The 15,283-nt window shown below is 40.9% G+C and overlaps 1 protein-coding gene across 2 annotated transcripts; it reads left to right on the forward strand.

Annotated features, from left to right (window-relative positions):
* On the forward strand, window positions 1–13,866 carry mvb12b (multivesicular body subunit 12B). 2 transcript variants are annotated; one of them, XM_022744615.1, is made up of 11 exons: window positions 1–197; window positions 2,062–2,201; window positions 5,187–5,309; window positions 6,078–6,185; window positions 6,391–6,487; window positions 6,644–6,773; window positions 7,251–7,394; window positions 8,293–8,387; window positions 9,823–9,878; window positions 10,298–10,357; window positions 10,840–13,866. In XM_022744615.1, exons 3-11 carry the CDS (start codon window positions 5,199–5,201, stop codon window positions 10,924–10,926), a joined length of 888 nt encoding a protein of 295 aa, XP_022600336.1. In that variant the 5' UTR covers window positions 1–197; window positions 2,062–2,201; window positions 5,187–5,198; the 3' UTR covers window positions 10,927–13,866. The 2 variants fall into 2 exon arrangements, with proteins under 2 accessions (XP_022600336.1, XP_022600334.1); XM_022744613.1 differs by lacking the exon at window positions 2,062–2,201.
* Window positions 13,867–15,283: the final 1,417 nt, after the last annotated feature.

The raw sequence follows: 15,283 nt of genomic DNA on the forward strand, positions 1-15,283 counted from the left end.
CCGAGCCCCTCTGAATCCACTAGCTCGAGGACCACTATGCAAATATACACAAAGCGGCTTATGTGTCGGAGTGGTTTGTTGATTGGAGCGATTTCGTAAAGATGCGATTCTCCCCGAGGCTGTGAAACGGAGCAAGAGAGGATAACACAGAAAAAAACAGAGGAAGACTGGTCCGATCCAACTGTTAATCTCGCTATGTAAGTAGACTACTCAAGTAGTTAGCAAGTTAGCTAGCATTAGCAGCTACTGCCGATTCGGTGTCTTGAAGCGGCACAGTGGCACGTAAAGCTGCTTTGTCTTCGACAGTGGGAACTACAATGACTGAGATATGAAGGATACGCTATTAAATCGCCTGGTGAATAACGTTTGTCCACCGGGCTGGTCAGGGACACCACAGACTAGTCTGACAGCCTTGCCCGTTGGTCACAGCTGGTGTGATGCTACTACTAGCATGCTTGCTGACTAGCTTGTTAGCATAGCTAGGTTATCTCCGTTAGCGTTAAAATAACGTTGATAAACTGCGGCCCAAATTTAGACAACAAGAGTGACAAGCGCAAGCAGATTATTGTTTAATTACATGTTATTCTGAGGTGGGTACGGCTAACTAGTCGGGTTAGTTGCTAAACTGTTAGCTTTTTCTGTTAAACCACATTACCAGTGCCACCATTATTAAGATGGCATGCCAAATTCAATTGATAAATGGTCACAGTTAATGATGCTTTTCATAAGAGATGCTTTTGTGTTAACGAAGGGTGTGATATATCACCATGACCAAGTAGTTCGAGTGTTGCTGAGAATTCGGTGTATAGCTAGTTAATACCCAAATAAATGTTTTTGTTTAATGGGTTGTTTTAGAAATGGTCCATTCTGCTCTAACCCCTGCGATTGCAAGTGGCAGTAGTGCAGTAGTTGATGCTGTCTAGCGATAGCTCAAATCAACATGTTAAACACAACGATGAGCTTGAATAGTATGACCACTCACAAATGGGCGATTGCCTGTAACAAAAGCACATGTCAATATCTGGGATATATTACATTTCATTTCTGCTATGCCTAATCATAAACTAAGCCTTAACCACAACCACGGAGGGGGGTGCTGGGGGAAACACTATTCTAACGGGAGGTAAACAGCCTCAGATGGTGCACTGTTTCAGAGGGGAACAGATTTAGACATAAGACCTGGGGCCGGTTTAGTCTGTAGCGTTAGGTCAGTCTTAATTTTGCTCATTGATAATGCAAGTAAGATCGTTTCATAAAGATAAAGACTGACTCATTTTAAGCTAAAAAAAAAAAAAACACCTTACCCCCTGGCTAAGGAGACAGCAATGAGAAGGTAAATTGTTTTTTAGAGACCACAGCATTTTTTTTCTAAATCAGATTTTTCTTTTTATGTTAACACTCTTCACGTAAAATGTCCTTGTACCTGCTGAATTCTTCCTAAAGAGAAAAATGTTCTGCTGGGGTAAACGGAGCTGGATGCGGTTCCTGAGTGGGCCATTTTTTTATTTTGAAAAAAAGTCCCAGAATTTACCCAGAATTCATTGTACCACAGTCCCACTTAAGATAGTCAAGAGCTTAAGTGCTTTGTGCAATGTCTGACTATTAGTTATAGGCCACAGCCAAAGTCTATCTTCGTGAAACCGGCCCCTGGATATTCCAGTGTTATTTCCCGTGGTGTATATACTGGTGGCCTGTACTATGAAGCAGGATTTGGGGTTAACTTAGTCACCATGGTAGGGGACATTCAGAATGTAGTGTCTAAAAAATGCATGGAAAACGCTAGCTGGGCTGTTTTCGTCCTTTTATCCAAGTTGTTTGGGAGGTTGTGCTACTGTTGTGCCCATTTCAGGTGGCATTCTCCTCCCTTTCCACTCCCCCTGCCTGATTTTCAAAGTCAGGCTTTGGAATGGGAGCAGCCCTCACACTGAAAATGGCAATGGCAAAGATTTTGATTAATTGCTGTGGCACCATCGCTGCATCCTGGGCTCAGCGCCACCCAAGACTATTGTGATTGGTTTAAAGAAATGCGAACAAGCTAGTGTGTTTTTTTTCTCCCAACAGCAGAATGATAATAGGTGCAGCCAGAACATTCTCCAGCACTGACACAGCTTTGTGGAGATAAATCTGGCTATGTGAGATTACTAAGCAACCAAAACCTTTCAACCAGATGTTGTGAAGTCCTTGGGGAAAAAAAGGGAGAAGTAAGTCCTTTGGAGCTAATTGGTTAATTCTTGTCACATAACCTACTGTGTGGCTTGCTGCATTCAAAAAAGTTCAGATTTTTCCATCTCTGTGTGGCGTGGATGCACCTGACAAAACGAGTGCATGGAATCTAATGTGCCATGATGATTGCTTTCGGTTGTGAGCGTGCCTGATGCATGTCTCCATTGAATATAATGCATGTGTGTGCGCGCAAAAGATGCTACATGAACTGAACTGCCCCATAAGCCCATAAGCGACAAAGCCGCAAGAGGTGAGGAGAGGGAAGTCGAGCTGCTACAGAAGCTGTGAAGTACAAAACTGTTTTTGTCATTGGTGGTGAGGATGGAAATAGAGCAGTGGCGTGAAGTGTTGCATGTCTCCTACTGTCCTCTAAAGGTCAATGAGCCGATGGGTCAGTCAGGAAGCCCCTGAGTCCAATAGGAGTCAACTCACTACAGTATTTATTGTTTAGCAGGCTCACAGGACACGGTGCAGGAGCAACAGTGCGACAGGCTGTAAAGTTCTCAAACAACTTGTCTTAAAATGGCCAAACCACAGATAATCACAATTAGCTGATGGAAACAGAGGGCAACGTGACACCCAACAGTGCGAGGCCGGGCTGCTCCAGTTCCGGTGTCAGTTGACAGCACTGGCAAGAGAAACCTAATATAATTAATATAATGTTATTGTGGCATCACTGCCACAGCTACTTTGCTGGATCTTTGTCATAAAGGAGACCTGATAAAGTCATAGGGTTTATGTATATTTGATCCTTTAACCAGGTTTATTGGTTACATGGATGTTTCTTCACGTTAAACTCTCAGCAACACTCAGCAATAGTTACTGTGTGCTGTCTGGCTATAGTAATGATATCAGGAGCCTGGTGTGTCTGGTCTGCAGGCCTCCGGGGTCAGTAGCCCAGCTTTCGGCCTTTTCTGGATCTTTTATTTTCTCTGTCTGCGTCACGGCTCTGAACACAGGACTATAGTAGTCAAGGAGATGCTATGCAGGAGGCCTCTGTCGTCCAGACAGCTGCAGAAGGGTTTCTGCTCTGTGTAAATCACACACTGCTTACTACTTATTAATATGCTGCTGTATTGCAGTATAGTGTGAGGCTGGGTTGTTGGGCTTTTAGGAAGTCAGTAAGAATCCTCTGCACCACAGTTTAGACTCAGTGAAGTCACATATACAAGGTCTTCACTGAATCAAGAAGAGGCTCAAGTGTTGGTTTTATGTGGATCTTGTGGCCTTGTTGACACACCTCCCCCTCTGTTTTTATTTACCACTCCAAAAGGGTAGTGTACTCACCAAATCCTCACAATTGAGAAGCTGGAACTGTGTCATGTTAACAATGTTTGTGTGTCTGTGTGAGTGAGGAAGTATGATATATCAGTTTGTGGGGCGTTTTCATGAAGTGATGTCATGCAGTGGGAATGCTCACTGTTGAGGGTTTGTCAGTTACATGGGGGCAGACATCACAAAGTGAGGAGATGTAGAGATTTAACTTTGTTTGGTTCATATTTGTTAAAACAGAAAAACTCTGAGGATTGTGTCTCTTTGCTGCTGTGTACATTAACAGTGATTTATACTTGTTGACGACTTTTTAGCCAGCTAGGATATTAAAAAAAAAAAGATGAAAACAAACTAGTAATGATAAAATGGTAAAAGAGAGGAGATGTTTGGAAGTGAGTCAAACCAGAAATAAAAGTAGAAATAAAATAAATTACCAGAAATAAGTAGGATATTAAAAGGAAAACAACCCAGAAAAATAGATTTCTGGATAATAGAATAAAGAACAAACTGGTAAAACGGCTTCAAATAAAAAATTTTATAAAATATAATATAAAAATCAATGTTTATCACCTCTTTACAATAACACAAAGGCTGCTTTCCTGACTACGCTGACTGCACCTTAATATTGAATTAACTGTTGCATCACTTTACACTGTATAGCCTAGAGCACAAGCTTTTTCATATCACTGACCTTAAACTGACACAAATGAGACCACGGACCTCCATCTGATAAGACTTTTGCTTTTATATGTTTTATTACAGAAACCAATATAGTCACACACTCTGTCGTTGTGTTACTTACGGATGGACCGCAGGAACCCCCTCAAGGTCCCCTGGGGTTCCCTGGACCCCACTTTGAGAACCACTGGCCTAATTGATGTACTTTCTCTGTGTAATAATAAATGAAACATATATACAAATATTTATTGCTACTTGACAGCTGAATCTGTAGTCTAAAGGAGACTGCCCAGTAGGTAGAGCAGAGAGGAATGTAAACTGACTCTGGTTCAGGTAGTTGTGGATAGTGGTCGACCGATTAATCAGGCCGATTAATGGCATTTTAAAATGCTCACTAGGTCGATTAAACCAAAAAAGTCAAATAAATAGACAGAGACTCTGTTTCCAGCGAGAGAGTATTCAGTGAGATTGGGACCATTTATGAGAAGAAAAGGCTCAGTGGGGAAAATGCTGAGAAACTTTGTTTCCTGCATTACAACTTGCAACTCATAACTTTGTTTAACTGGGACTGTATCTAAAAACAAGGAGAAGCTGCTACTCTGCACAGTACTGATATTGTTTATTTTTTTATTCATGTAACTTTACAATTTGTTCTCTCTCAAGTGCACTGAAACTTTATTTTTCATTCATAAGTTTAGCTGTGGACATTTAAGTTAACATTTTTTAATTTATAATAAGTGCACTGCAGACAGAGCGCAGATCTACTTGCAGACAATGCAAACAACGGTGTTCAATAAATGTTCAGCAAATGTTACCTTCAGCAATTTTGTGTCTTATTTGAAAAAAGAAAAAGACATCGCCTTTATATATCGGCCCTCGGCCGCCCTGCTCTCTACAAATCGGCATTGGCCATTGAAAAACCCATATCAGTGGATCATTAGTTGTGGATATTCCACTCTTCTCCTGCTTCTTCAGACCAGGAGGTTTATCTGTCCGGGTGCTTTCTGTTGCAGAATTCTACAAACATGCCGGAGGTTCGGGAGCTTTCTGAAGCTTTACCAGAGATGCCCATGGACCCAATCACTGGAGTGGGAGTAGTGGCCTCCAGGAACAGGGCACCCACTGGATATGATGTGGTAAGTGACAGAACACAGCTAAGCACAGATGGACAGCTGGATACCAAATTACCATGCAGAATAATTATCGCTTTAGTTTTACTTCCACTTCTAACAATTCAATAATTCTTGTCATTATCACTACCAGATACAACAGCAGACAAACTTATGGCATGAATTTTAATAATCTGATATCCATATGCTCATACAAACCACTCCTTAAGGAAACTTTGGCAGTGACCCTGCCCCCCCCTCCCTCAGGGTTTTCCCCCTCAGTATATCATTGTAAACCTAACTGTACATTTAAGTAATATAATAATATGTTCTCAGAGAAAAGGAAGACAGATATACAGTTGTTTTTCAAACTTTGTTCAGCTTTTGTTTATCAGTGTTTTTATAAAGTAATAAGGGTTTCCACTATTTACATTTTCTAAAGTACACAGGGATTAAAGTGGAGCGCAATGATTACCATCAATCAAGTTAATGAGATTTAGTTAGTGTTTAGTTGCTGTTTTTATTGAGTCGTTTATTTACAACATAGTTGTTTATGCTTTCTGTTTACAATTAGGAAGTGGTAAAATAACCACACCGTACCGTCCACACCACAGAGGTCACACCTCTTTAAATAACAAGGAGAGAACTGTAACTACTAACCTAAATACTGTTAAGCAGCAGTGACATTTATTAAGCATTCAGCCTGTTAAAGAAATCAGATGTTAGACAGGTAAATAGAACTCAGGTAAATAGTTTGATGACCTCTTTGATGACCCGTCGACGTTCTGCCTCCAGGTCTCCACAACAACAGACGGCTTGGATGCCGACCTGTGGAAAGACGGCCTGTTCAAATCCAAGGTGACCCGCTACCTCTGCTTCACCAGGGTCTTCTCTAAAGAAAATGTACGTGAACTCACCTCACCCACCAGCTGTGCATGTGACAATATTTTGATATACATATGACATTTGAATTGACTGTTTAGTGGAGATTTTGAGCTGGTTAGATTCACTCTCTTCGTTTTCCCGCCTTGGGCTATTTTCTCCCAAAATCTCTGGCCACCACGTCTTCTTTTCCCCCCTTTTTTGTTCTCTATCCTTTTCTCTGCAGAGCCACTTAGGCAACGTTCTTGTGGACATGAAGCTGATAGATATAAAAGACACTCTGCCTGTGGGTTTCATTCCGATCCAGGAGACTGTTGACACTCGTAAGTTATTGAACCGATAACACTGTGTGGTAAAATATGTCTGAAAATGACATGAAAAAGTCATAATAATAAGAACTGCTGTGTTAATCTCTCTATGTGTAGCTAATGGGTTGACCGCTGTGCAGTGACTCTGTCTGTCTCTTCTACGTCTTACAGAGGAGCAGGCCTTCAGGAAGAGACGACTCTGCATCAAGTTTATTCCACGGGACTCCACAGAAGCAGCCATCTGTGACATCCGCATCCTGGGACGCTCCAAGCAGGCCCCCCCTCAGTACACCTTCATAGGGTCAGTATCTTGGGATTATATTTTAGTTTTGATAATAGACTGGATAAATAATGGTGCAAGAAAATCTAAAAAGGACCAGAAGATATTGTCTAGGTGTTTGACTGTAGTTGAATCTAAATCACTGTTGAGATACAGATCATGATCTGATAACTGTAAGTCACAGAGGCTCTTAGAAGAACTGACACTCACAGTACCCCAATCCCAAGCCGTGCACACCAGGATGTCAAGAAAGCTCACTGGTTGAGCTTCTGTCTGAGGGTGGGAAAAGAAACATGTGACATTTTTCCTTAAATACGTTAAAGTATAAAAGAAACATGAACACACTTGAAGCATGTCCAGCCTTATTTCCTCAGAGAAAGTATTAATGACAACAGAAAATATGGACCATGTATGTACTTAGAGTTTGAGGGGGTGGGCACATGACAAAGTGTTAAGCCTGTTTTTCTGCTTATTAATGCTTCTGAACTTGTTTGACAGAGAGCTCAACAACATGGGAATCTGGTATCGCATGGGGACTGTGCCTCGGGCCCAGGACTCCACACACACTCCAACCACCAACAACGTCCAGAATGTGAATTCCTCCTCCAGCTCAGCCCCAGTGCCAGCAGCTCCTATGCCCAAGTACGTTCACTCTAATTATGTGCGTGTACACGAGTGTGCTCACTTGTGTCTGAGTCTTTCTCACTTATACAACTAACTCAACATTTAGAATCAGGGAAATAGGATATTCACTGTCATTGAACATCCTTTCCTCAAAGGAAGGAAACACTTCCATATTTAGATCACAGTGAACGAGGAAAAGCTGTCAGCTGGCAAGCAAAGAAGAGGAGTCCAGTTACTGCCACGCTGACAGAAAGAAATGAGGAGAGTTTGATTTCTGGTGAACATTGCATTCTTGGATTTGTCCAATCACTTATAATCACAATACCTGTTTTAATGGTGATAATATCCTGCGTTTCATCAGAACATTAGTGTAGATGTTTATATTTCTGTTGAGTCCTGAACATATGAAAATGAGACAGCAGCACTGTCAGCTCTTTCCTGCTCCCTGATAAAATGAGGTCAAATTTCATATTAAAAGTAGCAGCTTCAGGATGAGCAGTGTCAAAATGAAAGAAAAAAGAGTGCGCTTTATTTAAAATGTCCCCACAGATCCATGTAACCCATTAATCCACTGAACATTTCGTTTGGCGTGTGATACAACAGGGTAGCGTGCTTTATCATCTAACTTGAGAGGAAATGCAGAGTTGATACTGGATCCTTTAAAGCTGTTTGGCTTGTGGTGAATGTGAAGAAGAGAAATCATACAGAGACAACACCCTGGAGGACCCAGCTGTTTCCTGTCCTGCAGTCCTGATCTCGCTGCTCCTGCCCCTCAAAGTGGATGTCATAATAACTGTGCTGCTGAGGCTTTCAGAAGACACATCACTGAATATCAGCACAGAATGGACTTACAGCAAATGCACAGATTCAGTGTTTTAAGCTCTTTAATATATTCTTTTCCTCTTTTTGACCCCAGGCATATTTCCATGACTCTCCCTGCCAGCTTCAGAGGGAAGAACACCACCAGACCAGACTATGAGCACCAGAACTCTAACCTGTATGCTATCTCAGGTCAGCACCAGTTTGTTACTGTCCTCTTCCTAACAGTCACTTTCTTTATTGCAAATTAATGGGAATTTTTTAATTAAATTTTTACTGCCAAAAATTACAAAAATGATGATGGTGTGATTTTTGCCGGGGTCTGTACCAAACAAGCCTGTTTCCCTAAATCTGGAGAATGCTATTTGTAGCACCACAGTGCTTCATTTATAATGGTAAAGCTATGTTGAAAATGGCAGCTTCTGTGATTTGGATATTGCATTATCGAAATCACGATAATATTTTGATGAATTGTTCAGCTCTACACACATGGTGTTGTTACTGTGTAAAATTGTACTTTAAACGCTACATTTGTGTTCATTTCATTTATTTATTTTATTTATTTTTGAATTTATCGTGCCAGCATCACCTAGCGAATAGGAGTACTGGAGGCTGATTTCAGGACTGTATCTTATCTTATGGTTGCTAAGAGTTGCATGTTTATGTAATTAGCATAATTAGGTAATTATAGATAATATAGATAAGATAAATATGGACTCATGCTATGGCCTTTACAGTCACTAGATGGCAACCAGATATTTGAAAGGTTGGAGAGAGGCAAGACACAAGGGCAACTCTGGGGACACATTCAAGATTATATACTGTACACTGAATACACAATAATCAACAATAACAAGGAAAGTGAACGACCTCCGCAAGTGTGTGCAACACAGATGAGTGGAGGTGGAGGACACTGGAGTATGAAAGAACCTCAACGACTCCTGAAATAGAGAGAGAGAACAGAAATAACGTTATTGATATATAACAATAATACAGTTATCTAAAGTATAAAAATGTCCAAACGTAGGTTAACATTAATACTAATTTAATATGAATTTCCCTGCCACTATAATTTAGTAGTTTAATGTTGCTAAGATCAGCAGTGGTAGGTTCCTGCAGAGCCTACAGAAGGCTGCAGTTTCAGGACCACTGTTGTGTATCATTAATAATAATATGGTAAATGGACTTGCACTTAGAAAGTGCTTTTCTGGTCTTACTGACCACTCAAAGCGCTTTACAATACTTGCCACATTCACACATCACACTCATACAGTGATGGAACAGCCATCAGGGGAAATGTGGGGTCAGTGTCTTGCACTGGGACACTGCGACATGTGGCCTGGAGGAGCCGGGGATCAAAACCACAACCTTCTAATTAGTGGATGAACCTGCTCTACTTCCTAGCCCAACAGCGCCCCTCGAATTCAAATGATTTAAAAAAAAAAAATTATATTTATATATATAAAGTATATATATAAAATAGAATAAGTATTATTATATACTAAGAACAAAAACTAAGGTTGTAGAAATGCAGCCTCCAGTTCTGCAGGAACATCCTGCTGGTTACTTCTTTAGTTCTACTGCAAAGACACATTCATGCAACAGTTATCTGAACTGTCTTTTTCAGCTATGGACGGAGTGCCGTTCATGATCTCTGAGAAGTTTGCCTGTGCCTCGTCCGATGTAAGTTCCCCTCACCTTATCTGAAGCTTTGTGGTGGCAGGTTGAGCTGATAGTTTTGAACAGCTGTCTGCTTTAACACCTCTGCTGAAGTTTTTCACAAGTTGTTTCATGTGACAGTGTGAAGAAGAATGTTTAACCTGTCAGCCAGTTATTTTGTTTGCCTGACATTCTGTCCGTGCAACAGGTGTGAAATGTATGGCAGCAATAAGGTGAAAAGAAATGAAAAAAGAAAAGTGTATAGGAAACACTAGAACCTCCACCAAGGCCAAACAGTCCTATACAAGTTTGAGATCCAGATCCCGATCTAGGTCAGACTCGGGGGAAAACACGAGCTCCTTGGTGCAGGTAACGAGTTATTGAGGTTGAACCTATTCACATAACTGGGCAAATAAGTAACCATCACTGTTGTGTATGTGCAGCTGCAGCAGGTGGATCTGATGGGCATCACAATCAAGTCACTGGCTGAGATTGAGAAAGAGGTGAGGAGTTACAGTTCTGCGGATATTCAATACAGAATGCTTATTTTCATTGCTGTGTCCATCATCATTTATCAGTTATAACATTGTCCTCACCACAGTGGAACCACTGAGACATTTCCAAAACAAAGTCTGACAGGTACAAACACAAGCAGTCAGACCATGAGATCAGGTCATCTGAAAGTCACACTGAAACACCTGAAACAGTAATTGTCCAGCATTACCCCTCTGAACACACTGTAAATAGATAAATATTCATTTAAATAAATAAGTATTTGTTTATTTATGCATTTATTTATTTAATATTGATAGATTCCAAAGAGATCTGGTGTCAGGAGTCATTAGACCAGTAGAAATGTTCCTGTAATTACAGACTGTGTCCACCAGAGGTCAGTGTAGTCCTGAGTCTGTGAATCTCATAGACTCAGAGCAGATGATGGTTCAGACTCATTGCAGTGATTTCTGTTCCTCTCTCCCTCTGTCAGTATGATTACAGTTTCCGTACAGAGCACAGTGCAGCAGCTCGCCTCCCTCCCAGTCCAACGCGGACTTCCCTGAGCTCCGAGGCCTGAGAACTCTCTCCCACACCCACCCCATCAACACTCCCCTCTCCAGACCCCGTCAGGAGAGACCTGTACACAACTACTGACCTTCCCACAGTGAACAGTGACACCCCACCACCTCCAACACAACCGTACTGAGAAGAAAGAAGAAAAAAAACAACAACAAAACAATGAATTCTGGGAGATGTTGTTTGTCTTTCTGTGTTAGTTGTTCATTTTAAATGAAAAGGAAACTGAAACTGAAAACACTGAGACAGAGGCAGAACACTGAGGGACTCGCGGCTGAAATCACTGGACAACACTGAAGAAGAGACAGAATCACCCATTGGACCGTTTTTGCTCAAAGGAAATTCAAATTGAAATCTCAAAAGCATGAAGTGTTGAAGTGTTCTTCCCACAGCCCCGTGAGAGACCCTGTGTGAGGTAAAAGCAGACGTCCCCTGTCGGGCCTCTGCTGGGTGAAGTGGCCTGTGAGCGTGAAGACAGACCTCAGATCAGCCTTCCTTCTGTGTTCATGACACCTGCTGCTCTGAGGAGGAGGAGGGAAATCATCCCGCTTCATGTGTTGGAAATACAAAAGGAAACCTGGGATTTTTTTCAAAAGAACTTTTTTTGTTGTTATTGTGGGGAATGATGTGTTTGTTCTCTAGATGTTACTGTGATATACTGGTGTGACTGGTGTGTGCACTTTGTGTGTGTGATATTCTGTTCACTGTCTCTACATGAGCCAGCAGCTTGGCTTAGACATGTGTTACACACACACACCACTGTTTGATTCTGATTCTGTCGACCACAGCTAATGTAGAGTCTGCTGTTGTAGGGCTGGGTATCGTCATTTCTCCACATCAGTGATGATTCAACACATGAGAGTTTCACTGGGGACAAAACAACAAAAACTCATTTTTCAATACCTTACTTTGAAATAACTACAAATAGAAATATTTTAGTTTCATTGAAGTTTTTGTCAGCACATCTGTCTGCATCTGCAGCAGAACTACGACCCAAATATTGCTGGTTACTCTCTGAATCCCTTTTCAAATGATGACTTCAAACTAGAGTCAGATATGAAACCGGGGTTCTGAATTGTGGGTTCTGTGTTGCTGCAGTTCCACCAGCGCCTCCTGCTCTCTACAGTCTGTTGTCATCATGTCTCTAGGGTTCACATCAGTCTCGAGTGTCAGCTGCAGACCTTGATATTAGAAGTAGAAACATTCATGATTAATTTGTCGGCACACAAAGAAAAGCACAGCTCCCATTAAAATCATTTGAGCTTAAAGTGTTTTCAAAAACAGGAAAATGACATGAGTAAGATTGTTGTATTTTTTTTTTTTGTTGGTTTTGTTTGGTTTCCATCCTGATCTTGACACACAGAGTGAACCACACAACATGCTCTTCAGTCAGTATGTTCAGGTTTGATGCCCAGCCCTCGTTTCTTTACTTTATAAGAACTATTTCCACTATTTAAAGTTACTTTTCTAAGCACAATGTTCAACAAACTCAAACATGTTACAGTCTGTTGTCCATTCTTCATCACACATGAAAAAAGTTGTCAAGTTAAAGTGCTCTTTTTTTTTATTGGATTACACTGTTTAGATGTGAAACGTAGCGTCTGCATGTTGATCCTGTGTAACAGTGGTAGATCTCTCATTCAGCTCAAACTGCTTCTTTTACCTTGATGTGTGAAAATGATTTAATTTTAGTCTGGTAACTTTAATTTAAGCTGTTTTATTTTTTATCCATTTGACATGTGAAGACCACTATACCCACCAAGAACCACTAAAGTCCAGTTCTAATGAGACTGATGGGACTTGGACACTTAAAGGGGGTCAGTCCTGGGTCTGAGAAGAAGTCTCTTCAACCTATAAATGTTTTATAGATTTGTTATCATTTTTATTTCTCTTCTCTGCTTCTTCTGGCAGCCACGAACATATTTACTTTTTACATTTTATTGTCAGGCAGTTATGTTTCCATAATAATGTAACTGGATGTAGCAGCTTGAAGAGCCTGGTATGGATCCAGTCTAGGGTTCTTTTAGATGTTTCAAATGATACATGATTGGTTCCAATACTGGCCTCTTAATTGGTGGAGAAGCCCTGTGCGAAACTAAGATGTGTCCTGTAAAGAAAGAAGATTAACCTGGACAGGTCAGTTATTATCAACATACCTGCAGACTAATGTTACTGAGCAGTTTCTTCCATCAGGGCTCGACTCGAAATTAAAAGACTGCCATAATCATTTTTCATTCTTGGTAGACTTTTAATTTGGAGTTTTTATTTCAGTATGAACATCGGCTTTGGTTTGAGACGTCACAGCATCTGTGATAAGATCGACTTACTGAACAGAGGATTCATTGAGACTGTGAATATGTCTTCAGTGAAACTTCTCCTTCCTGTTAACACAGTGTTGTCTTAAGAACAATGACCCTGTTTTATTTTTCTTTGTTTACTCCACAAGGAAATACTTAGTTTAACTTTTTTGTTAAGTGTCTCTGCAATATTATCCAGTCATAAATGCATGGATTAACACCTTTTACATTATATTTTTGTTTGATTAATGTATTAGTCATTTCAGTATCGTGACCCTGTTGTTTTAACCTGTACAATCTGACATGTTTGATGGAGTGAAAAGATGAGCGGCTCATGTCTGTGTGAAGCTCTGTGTATTTACGCTGCTTGCTCTGTGTGAAGCTCCACCTGTATCATCTGTCGGCCGTGGTGTTCACCTCCAGCCACAAACACTTAATATGGGACTAATACGATGTCTGCATTAACAACATGTAACAGTCCTGCTTCGATGACGTCTGTTAGTTTGCATGCGTGCCGGCGTGAGGTTTCAATGAGACGTTATTTTTGTAGGTTATTGATCAAAAGCCTCATAAATAGATTTTATTCACTTAAGAATGAACAAAACAGCATCAGTTGACTTTGTATTATAAGGAAGTTTTATTAAACTATGATGATCTCAGTCTGAAGTTGCCTTTTATTTTGGTCACTCAACTTCAAGCCTCAACAACACTGATAAAGATGTTTAAAAAGTTTAAAACATGATGAACTATACATCATATATGTATTTTGAGCTTCGCTGCAGAGTTTGACACTCGACAGTCTGTTTTTCCCACAGAGTGCTGCAGGGACGAGTCCTCAAACTGAGTCAGCATCTTAGCACTTCCTGTTCCCTCATTCTGAAGTCTCTGGATTTTTGAATGGGTTTTGGTAAGATGACTGAAATAAGGTCTGTGGTTAACACATAGACTTGGATTAACCCTATCATGACCTGAAACCACAAGGTGAGGACTCAAAAGCACAACTTGAACACAGTGTGTAACTTCTGCCTCTCATTCAAAACAATAAGAAAAGACAGCATTAGGTTACGTCATGAAATAGCATGGGATCATGGGAGTTGTTGTCCTCACCACCATTACTGTAAGATCCTCCCGGTTTGGATTCCTTCAGTGTGAGTGGTTCAGGAAATCAAACAGACCTGGTGATTCTAACCGTTAAAGTCAGAGTTTGAGCGACGCTGTACGGAGGACAGAGACTCAGGGAAGAGCTGGAGCTGAGATGATGATGCTAACCTTTGTTCTGATTGTTTCTCTGAAAACTTATGAAGCAGGCGTTCAGCAGGTTTTTACCAGCAGCTGAATGATCCACAGAGGTGTCCTCCTCTCCATAACAAACACACCAGGGGATTAAAACCAGTACAAACACTGAATAAAGCAGTTTGACTTTAAAACTCAGAGCATCACCGACGCTCTTCAGTGACACAGGACAGGACGTCTCCAGCAGCTGGGAGCTGAGCTGTCTAACATTTCCTCAGCTTGTTTCTCTGATAACTTCAGATCCAGACGTCCGACGACTAAAATCCTTCATCTGGTTCAAATATAGACCAATATAGACCAAAAATCAACATTGATCTTCTGGCAGACAACCACAACACTGACACATGATCATAGAGGATATGATGTCATAATGACAGTGGTAGAAAACACATGAGGGCAGAAAGTGAATCTGAAACCAGAGGAGAGTTAGTGATATCAAAATAAAACCGGAAGTGTATAACAGACACCTACCACACATCAGAGGCCTCAGTGTGGTCATCTTCTGTTGCTTTGACTTCACACACATGTTGGAGGCTCTGAGCGCAAACTGCTGCTGTTTTTCATCTTCAAGCGTGTGTGTGTTTTTTTTTTGTTTTTTTTTATGGTTTACTCGCAAACACAAGTCAATTAGCTCTACAGCAAACATGTGGCTTCTCCTGTCACTGCCACCACAGCAGCTTTATAGGCTGCAGTTAACATCTGGAGCTGCATCACAGTTACACCACCACAGAGGGTGGAAGTGGAAAAACTCTTTATGTTTGACTTTAC

The sequence above is a fragment of the Seriola dumerili genome, unplaced genomic scaffold (genome assembly GCF_002260705.1).
Source record: "Seriola dumerili isolate Sdu_G_001 unplaced genomic scaffold, Sdu_1.0 BDQW01000081.1, whole genome shotgun sequence".
NCBI classification, from domain to species: domain Eukaryota; kingdom Metazoa; phylum Chordata; class Actinopteri; order Carangiformes; family Carangidae; genus Seriola; species Seriola dumerili.